Below are 20,899 nucleotides of genomic sequence, written 5' to 3'. Positions count from 1 at the left end.
ATAAAAGTTCATATGTAAATAAATACTTTCTGCTGCCCTCCATCTGTCTTATTTGTTTTATACACACAGTAAAAATTAGCCTTTTCTGGTCTAGATTTTCAGAAGTGTAACTCAGCAGTCCAAGGTTTAGCAATTATTGCATAAATTTTAGGAACTGCTCTTCCTCCAATATTTGTACCCAGTAGAAGCTCCATTTACATTATGGAAATCACTAGAAATATCAGTGCATGATAAACACAGATTTATATCCAATTTAATCTGAAAAGCTCGGAAACTTTCTAACATGAAAGGGTTCTGGAACATCAGGAAAACAATTCCCAGATGTATCCACCTTTTTATGTGCATGAATGAAATCTTCATATGATGCATTGAAGCATTTTAATTTTTTTTTCTTTAAACCAGCTTTTCACACAGCTCCAATTTTCAAATATAACTATGACTTAAAGGTATGATGAGAGCTAGTTCCACATAAACACCATGAGCACACAATCTAGTGTGTAGTCTATTGTAATTAAGACCAGTGATTCAATACCTATTGCTACTGGCCAGGTATCATAGCAACCTTGTGTCACTGAATACTGCTGGAAAACTGTTCAGCACCAGCAAGACTATGCTTCAGGAAAATCTACAATGGCACTACAGATTGTCAACATCTGTGGGGGTTGTTACAGGGAGAACAACAAAGAAATCTGCTTTAAAAAAACCCGATGCTTAGAAAATTGACAGGGATAGTACAGTAGCACTACAAAAAGGAAAAAATGCAGAGAGGAAGAAGAGACCATTTTTTGTCATTAGTTACATAACTTATGCACCCACATCCTAATATCCATCCATAAAAGCTGAGAGTTGAAATAATGCTGCATTACCACATTGCTTATGTATATCCACAAAATAATGTTTTTTTCTTTTTTACTAAAAACAAGCATCATTCATCACCAACATTAATGTGAAAATAAAACAGACCCACTTTTACAATAATATTTAAACTTCCACAAACGAACTCTAGATAGTCTTGTATAAATCTGCAAAAAAAGAAAAAACAGGTTACTATGAACAAGAACCCAATATTGATTTTTCTGCGGTGCAGTAAAGCATCTCCATTCTATTTGGCTGCTGTCAAAGCCACTCTTTAACAGCTGGAGTCAAATTGCACTATTTACAGCAAGAGCCCTTGTCAAGTGGACCATAAGTATTCTAACAATACACTATTCAAATGGCACTTTGCCACACAAATTGCTGACTTGATGAATACCCTATGTCAATGACTAAGGCCAATATAAAAGTTTCATTTTTATGAGAGGTTTTACATTCACATATTAAGTAAAGCTTTCTTGAAGAACTATTAAGCTATATATTTTGGGTCTTTTGACATTGAAAATAATTAAAATCTGTTTAAATATATCAAGGGGATTTGACAACATTAATATGGATCTTGTGTTAACTGCATTTGTCACACTCATCTGTTATTGGTGCTCCCACTGGCACGTGCAGCACAATAAAAGAATTAAAACGGTCAAAACACCATGAAATCAAAGCATTCTGCTTTTGTATCTGTGATTCACATGATGACAAATGTTTTGAAAGAAAGCCTTTGAAGCTGGACTGCTATGTGAGGATATTTTTCTTCCTTCTCCTTAGGATGGAGTAAAGAGAGACCATTACCTTGCAAATGTTACTTTGTCTTAAATATAATATAACAATGTAATAATAAATATTAAGATTAAATATTTAAAATCCTGACTCTTACTTGCGATCTTCATATGGCTCATCTCATTGTACAAAATAAGGATCACTCACAAGTATAATACCAACAGGACTGAATAGCTACCACTCATTTTTTGTTACATAAATCTTCTGAAATTGAATTCTTAAGAAAGCAGCTAAAATTGACTGCACTCTTTTTTTTTAAATAGAATGTTATTAACAATTTAGTGTGTTTTTAAATTTCTAATACACAATTTGCCAAAGAAGCAAATTGATAAATACTCATTGTACACATGAATGTTAAAACCTTTTGATAATCTGAAAGTTTCACAATGGTTTCATCTGTGTGGTCATTATATGCTTATCAATATGGTATGAAATACTGAACTCTAATAGCTACAGAACTCTCACTAATTTCATGGGATCTGGACTTCAGGAGACTATTTCAAGATGCTGAAATACAATGACTCAAAAGAATCAATACAGCACTGTTTGAAAAACCTAAAATAAGTTTCCTGCATAAGAACTAAGAAAAACAGCAGACTTTGTAAAAAGAATTCATTTCAGCAATAACAAAAACAGTGTTAAAAAAAGCCGCAGAGCTCCACGCTCCTTTTGTGTAGCCCACATTGGGCTTCTGGAATAGAATTAAGGGGACCTCCATTGTTATATTCTTCCCAGGTTCAGCTACACCCTATACATTTAGCCTCCAGCATCTCCCACACCAATCTACAGAACCTGCTCTGATTGGGATGTAGGTGGGAAGAAGCGCTGGATGTAATGGATGACAGATTTTTGATGAATTAAGTGGTTTCCCAACTATAGAACTTCATTTGTTAGGCAATTAGACTAAAATAACTTTACTATAGAAACAAAAAGAAGGTAAAATGAAAAAAACTCAACAGATATTTTGACAGTCATAGGGAAGTCTAAGAGGCATCAAGAATATTCTCTTAATAAAAAGTTTTCATTGGGACAAGATAATTAATGAACAAAGTTTAAGCAAGAAAATGGAATATTTCATTGAGAAATCAGAGCAGCTGAGATGTATGCCCAAACAAGCACTATAAATTATTATTACAACTCCAGTGCCACCTATTGTGATATTACTTACAATTTAAGATCATGATAATCCCCAAAGCATGTTAAACTCCACAGTTTAAAATTTACCAAAAACTATTTTCCCATTTTCCATAAGCAGCACATTTTCTTTCCAGCCACTTTGTTAAATCCATGCAGTTTTCAATTTAATAGATACGACCAAAACTATACTCCAAGCACAACTACTATAACTTTTTCTGTCACTCCTCTTTAAAAAGGCAAGAAGAAACTATTTCTTTTAATAAACTAACAGCGAGATCAGATTCTGTGTCAATGGCCAACTAGTGCACCATCTGCTCCACAACATGCTCAGCAGGATTACGCTCTAATAAGACTTTTCAGAAAATGGGATCAAAAAGAACTTGAGAAATCAGAATAAGGTTAGTAAAAGGTCAATGGTAAATATTAAGAGTTAAACAAAAATCATTATAAACCCAAAGTTATATGTAAATTTGTAGGTACAATAAAGAAAAAGACCAGAAAAGAAAATTCAATAATGAAGACGTGGATTAAGCTGTACTTTATCAGTCAGAATTTTGGAATATCCAATGTTTCATTTACTACAATAAAGCCAGAAAAAGGCCAGAGACCATTCTGAAAGCTGTTTCCACATGTGAATTGAGGGAAAACATTTTTTTCATCTTCCCATCCTTGTGGGAAGATTTTTTATCTGCATTTAGAGTTGAGGAATAGCAGACGTTACTTCCTCTCTTTATTGCAGAGAACAGAATTCCCCAAACCCATTAATTAAAAAGGGGGAAGCATGAACAAACAAGCAACACTGAGGCCCTATTCTTAAGATACTTTCATATCAAGAGCTTAGTGGATATATTCACTCCTGATTCACAAACAAGGTTTTCAGAAAATTGTATATGCCATTATCTTCCAACCTGAATAAGGTAATACCTACCACATTAAATTTGAGACAGTTTTAATAATTGGTTTTACATTTAGCAAATACAGGCTTTTTAAATACCTATGAATAACTAATAAAAATATAGATATATCTAGGCCACAAGCAAATAGAATGACTATTGCATTTTTCAACCTTACTTCTCATTATATGGTGTCTCTGTACTCATTTTCTCAGCTTTAACAGCACATTACCACTAGTTTCAGTATGGTATTTCCTTCTGGTACTGTTTCAAAATAAAAAGAAGGAGGCCACCTTTTCCATCAGTCACAATTATTTGGTTTTAACCACTTCTATAAAAAAAAAAATCTGTAAAAAAAGCTAAGTACAGTGCCTGGACAAATCTCTCCTGAAGAGTGTCATACTTACTTGCAGCCCAGTATCTCACAAGAAACATCGCCACTCTCTTTTAACCAATAAGGTGCCAAATTTAATCCCACTAATATAAGCACTTACACTCTGTTCTGTGATGACGTTAACAGAAAACAAACACCCAACAAAAACTAGCACTGGATGATAACAGGAATCTGTGATTTCATAGAAAAGCAATAATGCAAAGGCAAGTAGCATTGTGCCATGATGTGCTTTTACTCAAGACAAACATCCAAGCCGGTGGGTTCGATTGTTCTGAGGGTCCTTCTAATAGATGCAGTCATAAGCCAGAGGCATAAGGAAATAGGGTCTAACTATGGATGCTAAGTCTCTGAGAAAACACTTCTGAGATGATCTACTGGTGACTTTGCACAAGGCACTCCCCCGTCTTCCCCATTTGTTCTATGAAATGGGGTTGAACGCATAAAAACCTCAGCCTACACATCAGGGCTACACATCAGTGAAGGTGAAAGGGTAAGGAATTTGGATCACAACTCCTTGCTCTTGAGAAACACTCTACTCTTCATTCTTACCTTATCTGAAGATTTTTCTGTATGAGTAAGACTGTAAGAGACCATGTCATGCTTATAAGAGCTAGAGGGTTTGTATCCAATGTTTTTATTTCTTTTTGATTCTTGAGATACAGGAAGTAGGGCATCTGCCACTAAGTATTCTGAATCTTCAATGGAAGCAAGAATTGCTTTTGCTGTTTCACCTGTTTCATGTCGTTCCAGCGTGCCTAGAGAAACACAACAAAAGCCGTAATTTTTTCAAGGTACTACACTATTTCATATTGTAGTGAAGTATCATAGTATTAACATATTACATTTCATGTGAGCAGATAAATCATGAAACATTTACAGATGAGCCAACTAATTCCTCATTCCTGGACCTTAAAAATGTAATTTCACACAGGAGTCTGTTCTACAGCATTGCTATGTTTAAAAAAAAAAAATCACTGCAACAAATATCTTAGATTCAGACCGCAAGAAACTGAAGATATTTTGTATAATATGTGAAGTCAGATGCATTTTTAAAAGGAGTAAAAGAAATTCAGAAGAATACCACTTGCCCTAACTCTGTTCAGAAGTGTCATTTGTTTTCTTCTCACAAAGCCCTCATAGAGCATCTATATTGTTAACAGTGTAAACAATAACACCTTTATGTAATACTTTAGTGCTGTCCTCTAGTGTTCTAGATTACAAATAACAAGAGAAAGCTCAACTTTTTCCTTCCATTCCTGAAACCCATCTTTACCTCTGACACTTTTTAAACACCTGAATATACATAGTACATGTAGCTTAGTAGTCAGGAACATGAATACTACATTTCAGAGACCATTTCATCACCCATGTGGGTCTAGGCAACCAAATTCCTTTAACTGTTATACCCAATTATTTTAGTAATAATTTATTTAGTAATAATTTTTCTAATAGTGCTTAATGTATAACTAACATTAAAGTATCTAAACTGAGATTAAATATTTGAAATGAGCTTTTATTATATACTACACTTTTCCTGTAGGAATTAAATTCCTAAGAAATTGCTGAAATGGCGTTTCCTATAAATATCAGGGATAAAAGAAACGTGAAGGATTTTAAAAGTATTAAATATCTGCCGTAACTTGAAGTCTTTTTTCGCTTAAGTTTGAATTCTTTGTAGCCTCAAGTAATAAAACATGAATTTTCCTTTTTGCTGCTACCAGAAAAAATATGTAACATTGAAGTTCTATCAGTAACACCTGCTGAAAATATTGGACTGGGATTGAGGGATCTCATAGGATAAGTGTTTGTGTGCACGTGTGTATAAAATCTCTTTATCTGAAATTATTTCTCTGAAACTCATCCATTTGTGTTCACTGTAGTATCACCTCTGTTGCTTGCATGGCCAAGAGTCTTTGAATTCAGAGCAGAAGAAAGTAATGCATCTGATTCTTCGCCCCCTACAAAAGCAACTGAATACCATGGATTACTATAATATCACACTGAAAAAATAAGGAGCCCCAGTTATTTTTAATATGTCATTTTCTTCACCCCTCCCCAGGATTTGCAGCCAGTGTCAGGGATCGTTACAGAACTGAATATTTACTGTAAGGAAAGCAAGTTGCCTAAAGATCTTTACAGTTGCACTATCTACAAACACTTCAAAACAATAATGGCTACAAAGCTCCCCACGCTGCAGCATTTCAAAATTTCAGGAACACAAAAACTATACTATTAGATGCCTACAAGGAAGGATTATTTGTAAAGTTTAAAAGTTTGGAAATAATACAGTTAGTCAGGTAATATTATTTTGGCCTCTTTATATATGCAATATAGTCTTTCAAGCTACAAGCATGACTTGTTTCCCCACAGAACACCCTGCATCATTCAGAGCAAAAGATGAACAAAAGTCACCAAGGAAGTAGTTGCTCTCCCTTATTGTTCAGTGTGAAGGACTAAGCTTTCTCTACTACCTTCTGCAGCAAGTCCACTATGCAGGGAATATTTATATGTATACACACATCTGTATCCGTCCTTGTTTTCTGTATCCCTTTTGTCTATGCAATTCACTTCTAGAGTACTCAAATGCTTCAGAAAGACTATTACCATAATATCCCTGTGAAATTACAGGGTATCGTATTATTTTTACGGGTGAGGAACTAAGGCAGATATTACAATAGATTTTTAATAAATCCAAGAATTTTGGGGGCATGGTATTATATTTCAAAGACCTGATTACACATACTCTTTAGCATTAGACAGAACTTCAAAAATTCAAAACAGGTTTTGCTAGCTCCAGATGCGTATATGAGCGCTTCACCAACAGTCATCTCTCAGAGCCAGGCTATTTTACGGAAGAATTTAGTGATCTTTATTTTATCCAGTGTACTTTACATTTCCAAAGAGACGAATACACTCATTTGCAGAGTGCGTAGGTGGCAGAGACAAAATAAAGGAAGAGATCTGCATTCTGTGATTCCTGAATACATCTTAAGAGAAACAAATGGGAGGTGTTGGGGGGAAGGATGGAGAAACCTGTGTATGCGACAAATACATTCCGACCACTGCAAACAGTCAAAAGAATACTGGGGCACAGTGGTTGTTGTTCCAGAAACAGTTATTCGTTAGGAATATGTTGTCTCTGATTTTAAAGGAAAATCAAAATAAGAAGAGTAAGAAAAGACACAGTCCGTACATGGGGGTACAGGAAAGAGGACAGAAATAAAGACAATTCTCAAACCTGAAGTATTTTAAACCCAAATGAGCCCAAAAGCTTTTGACAGGGGAGCATAAAATAACAATGGATGAAAGGGAAAAAGATAGGGTTTTCTATGTAGCAGCAACACCACTGCTACGACCCCCTACTATACATACAAAATACAGGAAAAGAAAGTCTTTATCTCTCTAAAGCTGTGACCATGGCAACCAAGTCTCAGGAACAGACAAGAGTGGAGTATTTCACTCTCCTGGGCAGCTTTGGACCACCAGATGTGACTGGCTAGAGACTGTTACAACATCTTATTCTTCTTCTGGACCAAGTACTACAAATTGTGTCTCTTGGTGCTAGCGCTGCCCACACGGTTCTCCAGGTTCTGCTCTTACTGAATGATGTATTTTTCCTGGGGAGGTCACGCATATTATCCTGCCTCAAGACGAGGTATTCACTGACATCACATGACCTGCCATATCACCAGGCTCCAGTGCTTTCTGTTTGCTGTCACAGCTAAAGTATTGAAAAATCCTCAATATTGCAGTGCTGCTGTGACCTAGTAACTCAGCTGAATCTTACAGCATAACAGTGATCTGTGAATGAGAAATTGTTTCAGAATTGATTTTATTTAAAAAGAGCACGTGCTCAAGAACAAATCCTTTTCTTTACTAGTAGCCAAACCAAAAACCTCACTTTTCAGAACAAGTATCATCTGTAATATTAGCTGTTTTATTCTCTGTCAAGATCTTCCTTTCCATAAATACCTATTTAATCTGAAAAGAAACTGCTTTCTTCTATGCTGGTAGAGTCAGGCAAACAGAAGTGTTCCTCACTAAAAGATGCTTGAATTTGACAAGTCTACCATTCTGCTCCAAGACAGTGGTCAAGCTTGAAAAACATCTCCAAACTGCTAGTGCTACCATTCTAATATCAAATGGTCCAAAACAGATGGAACAAACATTGTGTTAAGTAAGCATATATATTTCCAACAAATGTCAGGACAAAAGTAAATGCAATTTAACAAACAGAAATGGGACAGATCAAACAAAACTCAGTCTATTAATACCTAATAATCTTTAAAAGAATATTTTACGTATAGGAATAGGTTAACAATGGAGATGCCCTGTGACAACAGCACTGTATTACAGACACACATAGAGTGTCTTGGCAGACACTCCATAATGCTTTTTGCATTTGGAAGATTTCTGTCGTATAGTACAACTGCTGCACATTACCGACATTCTTCAGAATATGCATTTTCAGAATAGCATTAGCAAACTATTGTCAGAATATCCTTCAGCTAAAGAAAGCAATAAAGAACAATACAAAGAAAACTACCGGAATATCATATATAATGCAGGTTTACATACTTAGGTAAAAAGAGCAGCTGGCCAGTGCAGCCAGTGCTCATCTCAGGATTTCTACTGCAGACACAACATCCTGAAAGAAGGGACATTAAAACTCCCCTGTTCTCTCACTGACACCATCTAAGTTACTCTAAGTAGTAAAGGACAATAATCCTGTAACAGGAATTGTCAAGATACAGTAAGTGTGCTAAACTGGGCTGAACAGAAGAAGTGGCCAGGTCTGAACTTGGAAGAGATGTGAGCAGTTTCTGTCTATGTCTTTATTATCATTTGAAACACAGCACGAGGATAAGAATCCATCCCTTAATGTCTGCAATGAAACACCACCACCACATCCCCCCACCCCGCGATATGAACTCTTCTGACTGAATACACTGACCACATCAATCAGTTCTCATTTCCACTGTTTAGGTTTTTTTTAAATATAATGTTACACTTCATTATTAATAAGAATGAAGATCAACTATAAGAAACACATCCATTTAAAGACACACACGCATAAATTCCATACATGTTCCACCTAGTACATAAAGTACATAAAAGTATGCATGTGTATGTATACATATGAATACAAAGACACCTGACTATTCTCAGTATAAACGAGCACCCTTAGCTTCTGCAGATTGTGCAAAAGATGACACTGCCTTTTTTTTTTCCTGAGGCAGACTTTTCCAAGCTCCACTACCTTTTATTATTCTACATCAATAAGTAGTTACTGAACAATGACTCAAGTTTAGATAACTATGAAATATTCAAGTGCAAGCTACAGACTGACCTGAAGCTTACATGTAGAAAATATAAAGGTAAAATATTAGTTACACTTTAACTTAAGACTGACAAATTAAAACAAATAAACAAAAAAACACCAAACACTAAACTTCCACAAAGCATATATATTCATGCTTATGACTTATTTTGAATCATTCACATTTTCAAAATACACTAACCAATGTTTCCTCATCCTTTTTGTCTTTTAGAAAGGGATTTAAGTGACAGTGTAAGATGTGCAGAGAAACTACAGTAAAATGGCAACCTTGCATCTTATTGCATGTTAGCACTTGCATCATGTATGTTACACTTAACATACCTTGAATTTCTTCATAGAAAAAGATTGTCTAAACTAGAAATCATTTAATGTTGCAGTAAGTGTTAATTGTTTAATGTTACATGACTCTGGGCCCAAGAAGTTACCTTGTCTCAGTTCAATAGTGCACAGCCGGGTTAACTCACTCCCTGCAGATTCTCCCTTTCTCTAAGGTTACCTCTTAGGCATCAAGGTGGAGGGGGAAGAGAAATCAAGATCTCAGCCCACGTGGTGTCTGCCCTGACTATTAATGTTGAAGGTCAGTCCATGACCTAAGCACAGAAGAGCTAAATCACTAGAGCCTTTTTCCAAATATGAAAAGCTTCCTTCAGGGGAGATACAAGCCTTTCCCAGTCTTCAATTAACTCCTCCTAGTAAGGCAACAGTTTACATAATATTTGAGTCACAGTTTTGTAAGGGCCATTCTTTTTAGGTTCACAAGGGATAATGAAATTAACTGCACTATAACTGTTTGAGAGATCACTGTTAGGAACACCAAATGAGACATATTTGTCCTAATATCAGAAAGAGTATGCACAAAAGTGTTTTTTTGTATAACCAAGCAAACTTTAGGGCCCATATCCTGGGTGCATTCACAGATGTACCAGACTTAAGATAAATCTGTTACTTAACTTGCTTACCAATATTCTATTGTGTAATTCTAAAACGAAGGAAAGCAAAGATATTTTGTGGGTGTGAATTGAGTATGTGTAGAATTTCTGAGTGTGTGTACAAGACTGATTGAATTACAGGACTTTTTTTAAAGCACAGGCTTAGGCTGAAACAAGAAGTTTTACTGAAACTTCAGAGCATCTCAGAAAAAAAATGACAAAAATCAGTGAAGCAACTGGTAACGTACCGTCTCTTCCTGAAAAACTTGCATCGCTCCAAAAGCCTTGAATGTTTTCATTCACATGAATGATGGCAATTTTATCAAAAATTTGATTTTACTATCCAAATGTCTAACAGAAGTTCACTAAAACAACTGTATAGTCATTTCCGTCAAGTAACACTTACCGCAATTTGACCATTTGACACTTTTGAAGATTTATGGTTTATCATCAATTAAAGATTAAGCTCATTGCCCTACTCACATGAACTGCAGAGATCAACCTGGTGCCCCTTCCTATCAAAACCATTTCACAATTACTGCATCTTACTCATGAAATATATAAGTGACTGATTTCTGACCAGCGGCATAGGAACCTACAGGCAACTTTGTTAGCCAGGCTTTTTTGCTCCCAAGAATATAAAAAATACACACGTAGTATGTTTCACAAAAGACTTACGAAATGTAGTTACCAAGGACTCTAAAACTGAGTTTTGCACCAGCCGAGATTTTTAGGCTATGCAGCATTCATTAAAAAAAAAAAAACCAAAAAAAACCACAAAACCAAAAGAAAGAGGTAGTGATCGCTATGACTGACCCTAGCTGCACCACAGCCTCCAGCATATGAAATGCAACCACAGGATTTATCAGCCAGGCCACACTCACCCAACTCAAATCTCATTCTGACCAATGACCTGAAGAGAAAAAGAGAGAAAGATGGAGAGACAGAGGGAGAGAAAGAAAAAAAATGGAACAGATACCAAAAGAGACTGTAAAACACTAAGTTTTGCAAGGACAAAATGGTCACAACAGTGTAGTTATTGTTGCTTCTACAATTATCTAGCCATAAATGTATGCTAAATTAATGACCAATTTTACTTTGATACAGTTCAAAGAGTTTCATTAAAACTGTACAACTTCTTTCCTCACAGCCACCTGATGAAACCTAAACCTTAGTTTTACAAACAGTTTAATCATTAACTTCTTCCTGACATGAGAGAAGCTGTCAGACCGACTAAATAAGGGTTCACTTAAAAAAAAACAAAACAAACCCCCACACACTCTGCAACTTGTAATACTTCCACAGAGTTTACCAGAGGTTTAGAAGACTTATTATTGTTGGCAATTATAAAAATATTGGAGCATATATAACTACATACAAATTATCTTTAAGCAGTGTTTGAAGTGTTCCATCATGTTTGACCATCAATATGATCAAAGGTTTGATCTAACACACCACTACATGCAGAGTAATTGCATTCTCTCCCCAGCAAGGATGCTTCTGAAACAGAAGAGGTTTTATGTAACAGTTTAAATTACTCAATGTGACATTAACATTGCAAGAAATATTTTCAGTGTATTTCTAAACTGGTCTATTTTATATAAAGATTTGGTTTTTTTTTTTTGCAATACAAGTGATCATGGATGGATTTGACTAATGTTAGACACTGCATATTTAATGGGGGCTGCCAATCTCATTAAAAGCCCGTTTTAGCATACTGATACCTGTGTAGTTTTTAAATGCTTAAGTTGTCTATGCTTGACAGCTACCTTCAGATGGTAGGATTTTTCTTTTTTTTTTTTTTTTGTTTCTCAGCAAAAGTGTTTCAAACCATTTATCATTGATGTTAAAGTCATGAAACACATGGGTGTTCCATAAAATCTTCATGCCTTAAATTATGGACTCAAAGCTGGACATTACACTTCTGTGAAACACACTGTCAATCCTGATGTCTCACTCCCACCACAATGACAATTTTAATTGAAGCACCACTACCTTTTCAGTTTGCTCAAGCAAGAGAGGTCTACACAGAATTCATCCCACACGACAAGTAAGAGTCGATCTTATTACAGTGAATGGAAGTGATAGGCTTTCATTTATCTATATTTAAAAAATCAAGCTATACACATGTAGAAAATCATATGTAAGTATCAAGATAATGCTAAGTTTGCAAAGATGGGTAGTAATAGCAAAGAAAGTCTCTGAACTGAGGTAGCAGACCCTTTTATGCACGTTTCTGGTGCATTGTATACATTAAAACATATTTTTAAAATTACATAACGCCTAGAATGTTCCAAGAATAACTCCATGGCAAGCACTGTCATTTTTAGGATTTCTGCTTTCTTAGATGAAGAAATTAGAAGCTGAGACAATTGTAATGCTTCTGCACTTCACAGGAAAATGGCAGAAATATTGTAACTAAGCACCCAGATACTGTGATAACCAAGATGGCAAAATAAAGCAAAAAGTTTTTGGGTTGGTTTTTTTGGTGGTTTTTTTTTGTTTTTTTGGTGTTTGTTTTTTTTTTTTTTTTTTTTTTTTTGGCGGGGGTGGGGGGGGGTGGGGGGGGGAGGGGGAGGGTTGGACTAGATGACCTTTAAAGGTCCTTTCCAAACCAAATTATTCTATGATTCTATATTCAGAAAAGGATGGAAATAGGGCACAAATAGGGAAAGCAATACACATTACACAGTATGGATAAAACAAAGTGTTATATAGATATTTAGTTAGTTTTTGTCCTCAGGAGTTCAGAAGTCCATGAAAAGAAAACTAAATGCAGAATTGCACAAATTAGATTTCTGCAATCAGATTTGCACGAATGGTTCTAACCTTAACGTCTCTGAGCTTTTCAAAGCTTAACTTCATAAACTTCTTTTCCTTCAAACATGTATCTCTTAGTGTAGAGTTATATAACTGTACTATAACAGTCTCTATATTTTTATTTTTTCATCCCTAGCAACTCAATTTTACATTGAAAATTTTAGTTACGTCCTTTATTTTTAATTGTCTTGCCTGTAATTAAATGGTACAGAATATTAATAAGTAGAAGATAAGGATCCATAAACAATTCAGAGGTGAGAAGTCGTCAAAAAAAGAAAATAAAAGTCAAGCAGGTATTTAACTTAATAAAATGCTTATTATGACATTTATAATCAAAGATCATCTTATGAATTATATTTTCCAGCAGTGCACATTTCAAGCAGATACTGTAAAATCACCACTGCCATTAACAGAAACACAGATTATATACTAAAAGTTACCATGATCACCACAGCTCTTGTACAGATAGCAAGCACAATGTGGAAAACACACTTGTATTGAATTTGAAATTGATATATGAATAATTTATCTAAAGTGTTTATTAAAAATGTGTTAGAAATTTTCATCAGAAAAATTAATGGAGTTTCTCGTTCCTGAAGGACTGGATCATCCTTCAGATTATTCAGTGCTTTTGCAAAATTAAGAAATCTGATTTTGTGTATAACAAATAATTGTTCCTTTGCATGTAGATCCCCAGACTAGGAGCTTAGAATATGACACAGCGTTTTTTGAACTTTGATTTTTACAGCTCATAAACCATTTTTTAAAAAACAGCTTCTAAACAAGTAGTGAAAAATTAATGGCACTGCTACAATAACATGTGAAAGCACCCTTACCGGCCCTCCGAAAAAGATCAAAGGAAGAGGTTTTCAGCATTTTGGACATGCTATGAATGCAAGTGAGCCGTATCTGTACTTGAATTTATTTCTAAGATCGCATATTAGCAATAACAGTAGTGACAATGTCACAGACTACAATGCAGTATCACAATCCCCAGTGTACCCAGATAAGAAGCCTATCTAGTAAGACTAGCAGGCCACCACGTCTTCTCAAACTGAAGTGCAGTAATGCCCCAACACATCTTAATTCCTCTGTCTTGATATCTTATACACTCTCTATTCAATCTATTTCATCTGCCATCTGAATGACTTAACTGGACACAGTCTTCAAAAAACATGGTTAACTACACTAATACCATTATTTTTTTGATGATTTTGACCTTTTCTAGTAAGGATTGTAAGCATACACTTAATTTTGACTGTACAGGAAATCTTACCTCAGCAGAAATACTGTTTAGGCATATGTTTCATTTTTTTTTTGGTGCACTGGGGCTAGCATCATGCAAGAAAGTTATCAAAACTTGCATTCCCTGGGTGAGTATGAAAAATACAATGTAGCCAGCGTAAAGTTAACTGCCTATTATTATAATTCAAGAAAAAGCCTTACTTAGTGATTTTATTCTATTTTTAAAGTCACACTAAGCATGTTGTAAAACAATAAAAGACAACAAGACTTGCAAGGCAGAAGAAAATAACAGGACATTGGCAGATGATTCATTCTGCGAGCATGACAAACTTCAAGGAATAAATTCACATTAAACTAGTACTAACTGAAAGACTAAATCTACCTCTGATAAATGAAGACTGCTACCTCTGAGCAAGGAAGATTGCTCTTTAAAGTCTGCCCGCTCCTTCCTCACTCTTGATACATATAAGATAGGAATGTGGCTCAGTAGATGTGCTGCCATATGCTGTACACAGCAAGGCAAAAAAACACCGATCCTTTTATGACTACATCTTATCATACTGATATTTACTGTTTTCAAAAAAGCAAAGATACCAACTGCTTAGGAAAATGTAAAAGCAATATAGATAACACATAGTTTCCTTATTGAAGCAGATTTCAAGTGGTGGCTATTGGAAGAAATATTCTTCCAATTAGAATAAAATTTGTTATTGATTTTCATATTTGTCTTCTAGGACACATAAGTTTAGAACATATCCTGTACACATGTTATATTAATATGCCAAATGTATTAGTAGATCAATATTTATTATCATGGAAAGATATTCCACTGTAATGGAAAGTTGCTGTATTCATGTATTAAAATTTAGGCAAAACACATTAAACTACACAGATATTAGTTCATGGCTTCTGTACTGTTCTCTGTATTACTACTCACATGCATGTGCAATAACATTTAAACTTAGAATAGAATAATTTTCATTTGTTCTATAAACCAAAGGACTAAAAGGATGGGATTCAATTTATCTTATTCTAGACTTGCAATAGCAACAGGCAATTAGCTTTGCTTTTTTTCCCCCCCACACACCCCTCTTCTTTTGACTCCCTTTGTAATCAATGGGGAAAAGATACACACTTCTCCTTATTCCTGCTTCCTTCTGCTCATTACAAAACCAACATGAACTACTATCTCATAGGCAGAGGTCTTAAGTATAGATAGAAGTCTCAAGTTAGATAAGGTAAATTGAAGTCAACTAAACTCTTGGTATTTGATGCATTTCAGCATATGCTGAAATGCCTATTTATTCAGAATAAAGGCAGGCCATTGTACTCGGGCAACTTCCCAGTGACCACATAAAAGAAGGTATCTTTGTCAATCTCATGAAGAGAGGGTGTACCAAGTTGTATATGAAGTAGAATCATAGAACCGTCTAGGTTGGAAGTGACCTTTGAGGTGCAGCCTCACCAGTGCCAAGTACAGTGGGACAATCATTGCTCAATCCTGCTCGCCACACCATTCCTGACACAGACTTGATAGTACTAAGTAGTACTTAAATAGTACTGGCTTGGATTTTAATCTGTGTGATGATGTTTCTACCACCCCATAAAGTCTATAAAACCTATTATGAAAGCCTGCTAAAAGACTGCTTAAACATTTTAAAAACTTCAGAACGCTTTTTCAAAAAGTGTCAGCCTTTGTCATAGGAAATTGGATGATGACCTGTTATGCATAATGAAGTCCTTGATCTGCTTAGGTCATCCTCTTAATTACCTGGTGGAAGGACAGTTTTGGAGCTAAACTGGTATAACCGAAAGACAGTCATAGGTACTAGATGCCCCAAACTTTTGTAAAGTCATCTGTCAAATTCAACAGAATTATCGCTGACTCTACAACAGTGTAAATATCAAAATATTCATGGAAATTCCTTAATCCACAGCCTGAAATTACAAACAGACTGGCTGTTTTCCCAGTTATCCATTAACTCTAGTATAGTAACACTGTTCAGATTTTTTTAAACAGTGATATATGAGTCTGACACAAAATCAGGTCCTCCACTTACTTTCACTTAAAGAGGCAAAGCCTCAGTCACAAAGCTAACTGCATAGTTGGAAGAAAAACTAAAAAAAAAAAAACACCAAAAAAACAGACACACACAAACACTGGCTACAGAGACAACAAAAACTTTTATCTTATGTCAATTTCTGTAATGGAATCCAAGCACAAAGCTACCACTTAAACTTTATCTGATTTAACTGCGTCAGGGAATACACTCACAGGTAACTGTATAGGCAAGTGGTACCATGCATGGCTGCCTGTTCATTTGCCAACAGATGAAAATCATAATGAAAGGCTGCTGTGTTTCTGTAGAGGTTTGTCTGTGATGCCTTATACATCTTTCCCATACAGCTGAACAATGCTTCGTCTTCCTGAGTGGCACTGAAATATCTACATAGCTCTTGATCTAGGTCAGGCCAATTTCAAGGATCAACGCCATGACCTCTTGTGTTCTACTGCAATACAGATATAATTCACATTAAACCAACTACAGTGTATCCTAGTAGGCTTTCCTAAGAATTCACCCTAGATGGTATCTTTTATTTACCAATGCATAACAGGAACAAGAGCAAAAAATATTAATTTGTTAATTGCTAATGTAGCAAATAACTGCATTCCTTCTTGTGTTCCAGCTATTCCTTAAGAGATGGTGACTGCAGCTCTCATTCTTGCTTGTAGCATCAAATTTACTTTGTCTTTAATTTTGAAATAGGGAGCATTTTTACAGCTGAAGGAGAGGCAGTTAATACCATGCTCCTATTTTTGTCTCTATGGTATCATTGCAGTCCTCTGCTATTAAATCTAACTGATTTACAAAGAATTCACTGAAGCTATCTAGCTGTGCTAAATAAACCTGCATCTGAGATGAAATTCTGCCTACAGACCCTTAACTTCTTTGGGCTGCCTTGGGTAGCGTATGGTGATGGAAACTCTTAGTTCTTACATTGTTGAGTGCAACAATTTGCATTTTGGCCTAGCATTTCTACAGAATTAATGAGTCAGTTGCTTTCCATGTTATTAAGTATACACAGCAGCAGCGAATTCGCTCCACAATATTTATTGTCCAGAAATCTAGGAAAGAAAAAAATTGTTTGCTTGTTTCAAGCTAAGGAAGAACCTCATTGCACCACACTGTGGGGAGAAAAGTTTCCCCACTGTCAGGAGTTAACTCAAAGGCACACATTGCCTAAGTACTGTTTAATCCTGCAAGATGCCTTTCTGAGCAGTGCAGACCTAGCCTTCTCTAACACCACACACGGAACTGCCTTTTCTTAGGCATACACAGATGGCTTCTTTAAATCAACAGCCAAAAGTTTCAATTTAAAAATGAATTATTTAGCAATTATTTACTTAGCCCCAGAAGTTTGGAATACCTATGACCTGTCAGCACTATTTCTAGTTAATAGTATATGTTCCATGAAGTAACAAAAATAGTGAAAGGCTGAAAAAGTAAAAAGCTAGCAACTTGCACAATGGTTTTTTAGATGTGGGATATACTTAAGTCTTCAAAATTTTGTAATCGAATACACACTTTCCATGAAAAATTATAAAACAAAGAAAGTAAGGATGTTAACTTTCACACTTCTAAGATAAGCATAAGTACAAAACACAACCCCCTTCTTAATGCACAATACAGGAACAATTCTGTTGTACAGTGCTATCCTCCTGCAGCCACTAGTGTGCAACACATGCCTTGATATAAACTAGTGTATTTCTTCATGATGCCTCTACAGCTCTAGAAATAAACTTTGTTAATAATTCAATTTTTAAATTAACTTTCTGTGCAATGAGGGGTTTGGCATTTTTTTTTGGTTTGGGGTTTTTTATGTGTTTGGTTTTTTTTTTAAAGAAGGGAATTAAGTCTTGCACTGACATAGTAGTCTGAGTCCACTTAGAATCCAATGTCTTGTTAAGAGGCACATTAAGACTTGCCACCTTGTGAGCTTTAACGTTAATTCACATCAAGGGAGCACCTGAGGAGCTGTAACACTGTATCCTACAATATAACAGCTACACAGACTATGATGATTCATAACAAATACATCACAAAAGTATGTATGAAAAATAATCACTGCATGCTCAACATAAGTGTTTTAGAGCTTTAATATCTCATCTACTTCCTTTTTTAAACATTAAGATTAAGTTCTGATAGAAAATAACTGATGCAAATCAGTTAAAAATGATAGCTATGACAACAGATTTATCAGGAAGTAAAATATCCTGTGTTTTTTTGTTACATTTCTTTGCTCAATTTTATTGCAGAGTTCCAAGTGCACACTAATCCTTTGGTTAAAAGGTGACGCTACATGAAATGCTAATAAACATTTAGGTATAATGACCTTCAAGGATTTCTCACTCTCAAATTGGTATGTACTTAGGAAACAGCCTGCCTACAGTTACATGCTTTTGAGAAATGTCCTTTTTAATTGCGAAATAAAGGAAAACATTCTGTATCAAGATTTCCCCCCTAAATTTCTCAACTGTTTTCAACATTAGTTGTAAAAGAGCAATTAAGAGGTAGATAGAACAGCCAGAGACTGGTAGCATTGTTACAAACTTCTCCATAAAAACACGTGCATTTATTAATGATTGCTAAACATTTAGATGCCTGCTCTAGTTCACTTAGTTACAGCAGGGATCTAGTACAATATCTTTCTATTCTACCTTTAATACTTTACCACTAGGCAAAGGTGACTTTCTGGCAATTGCTACAAAACAAGCAGTTAGGCAATGATAAGAATCAAATAAATTTTTCATCTTTTTCAAGCTAAGATATAGCTTACAGTTTACTGTTATTAGAAATACTGTTTGCATAGACAAAGTGCATACTACCATTACAGGGGGAAAATAATCATGAGATCAAGTAATACCTTTAGGAACAGAAAAGAACACACTGGAGAGGAAACATTCTTTTACAGGTAGAAGAAAAGAGGAGAGAGAAGTGACAACTTGCAATATTGCAGATGTGCTGACAGGGACTAGTATAATGAAGGGATCAGAGGAATCACAAGACACTACTGTTCCACAAACCTTCCAGGAAGAGGATTCAGCAGAAGGGTAGAACCCATGTCCCGCCGACTGAAGAAAATGCACTTAAAACTGTAATATCATGCAGCTACGTGAACAGTAGAACACGCACATGAAGAATTTTAGATATTTACCAGAAAACAGAATTTAAAGTTACACAGGAAACAAGAGCAAATCAAAGCAGGATAAGAAGTTTAGAATACCCTAACTCAGAGCCTAGTATTTACTTTTGAACATTTAACCTTGTACTGTTTTTCCCATCAGTGCAGTTAAAGCTGAAATCCTAAGCAAAACCATCACACAGTCACTCAGCAACAACAAGACAGCAAAGAAAAATAAGTACAACACTATATACAATTGGACAGTCTCCTAAGGTCACACCTTCTCTTCTCATTTTTTTATTGATGTTTTTGAACAAGAAGATTTTAAAGAATTTTTAAATCCCCCAAACCAATGCAAAAATATGACAAATTCATAAGAGTACTTCCTATTTTTGAGTAGCTATAGGAAAAAGAACACCGGTGTAAAACCAGGGGTTTTAACTGACTATAATTGTTAGTTCAATTTAATTTTATTCTAAACCTTTTTAAAGAAGCAACACAGTACATTTGGGAAAAGAGTAAGTACCAGAAGGCATTTCCTATGCCAGTAGCTTAATGATATTAAATAGCTTACTAACAAAACAGGCTTGTAATTTATGCTGTACTCATTTTGCCAAGTCCTTTATTAAACACAGATATTTTGTACTTTAAAACAAGGGATTTTTTTTTGTCCAAAGCACACAGTCTAGACAGTGTGTTGTAATAACTTGTAAATTATTATTTCAGTGTTGCATTAGTAAAGCTATGTTTTCATACAGTATTAATATGCTGTGCATTTCAGTGGTTCTAGACTCATTGTGCACTTCCCCCCTTGCAGGACAGATAGCTCTGAATCACGTGGAAACACTGTATTGTAATGCTTAGTACTATTACAGCTTCTAATACTTCGGTCTGTCGAGGTTCAAATAACTACATTTATTACCTTTGTGAATCAGCATTACACTCCCAAATCACCTGGGAATCTACAGTTTAACCTGAAACACTCTGCTTTAGGTTTTCTGACTATACAGTTGTCAGCTCTGCAATTATCTTCCATTATTAACTGATTATTAATTAACTCAAAATTATGATTTTGAGTTAACTCAGATTATGATTTTACTGAAGAAAGCCGAACTTCATGCTGTAACTTGGGATTGTTAGGACTGAAAATTTCATTATTTTTAATAACTAAAGAGAAGAACTTCCATTTATAGCTTCCAGAAATATTCTACTCACTTCACTGCAACGTTGGCTAATCTTCTGACTGTCAGGTCCTGACTTATAGAATCATAGAATTGTTAGGGTTGCAAGGGACCTTGAAGATCAT

At 35.2% G+C, this 20,899-nt stretch overlaps 1 protein-coding gene across 3 annotated transcripts in view; it reads right to left on the bottom strand.

The window, feature by feature from the left end:
• The window catches only part of WDR72 (WD repeat domain 72), a 124,029-nt gene that overhangs the window by 73,270 nt on the left and 29,860 nt on the right, over window positions 1-20,899 (bottom strand). For all 3 annotated transcript variants that reach the window (XM_063347147.1, XM_063347146.1, XM_063347148.1), the window contains one exon: window positions 4,624-4,829. In XM_063347147.1, coding sequence (XP_063203217.1) covers window positions 4,624-4,829 — 206 coding nt within the window. The remainder of the gene's footprint in view (window positions 1-4,623; window positions 4,830-20,899) is intronic.

This window comes from Chroicocephalus ridibundus, chromosome 9 (assembly GCF_963924245.1).
Source record: "Chroicocephalus ridibundus chromosome 9, bChrRid1.1, whole genome shotgun sequence".
NCBI classification, from domain to species: Eukaryota; Metazoa; Chordata; class Aves; order Charadriiformes; family Laridae; genus Chroicocephalus; species Chroicocephalus ridibundus.
The sequence above is the reverse complement of the archived record's forward strand: the minus strand, read 5'-3'. Positions and strand labels throughout refer to the sequence as shown.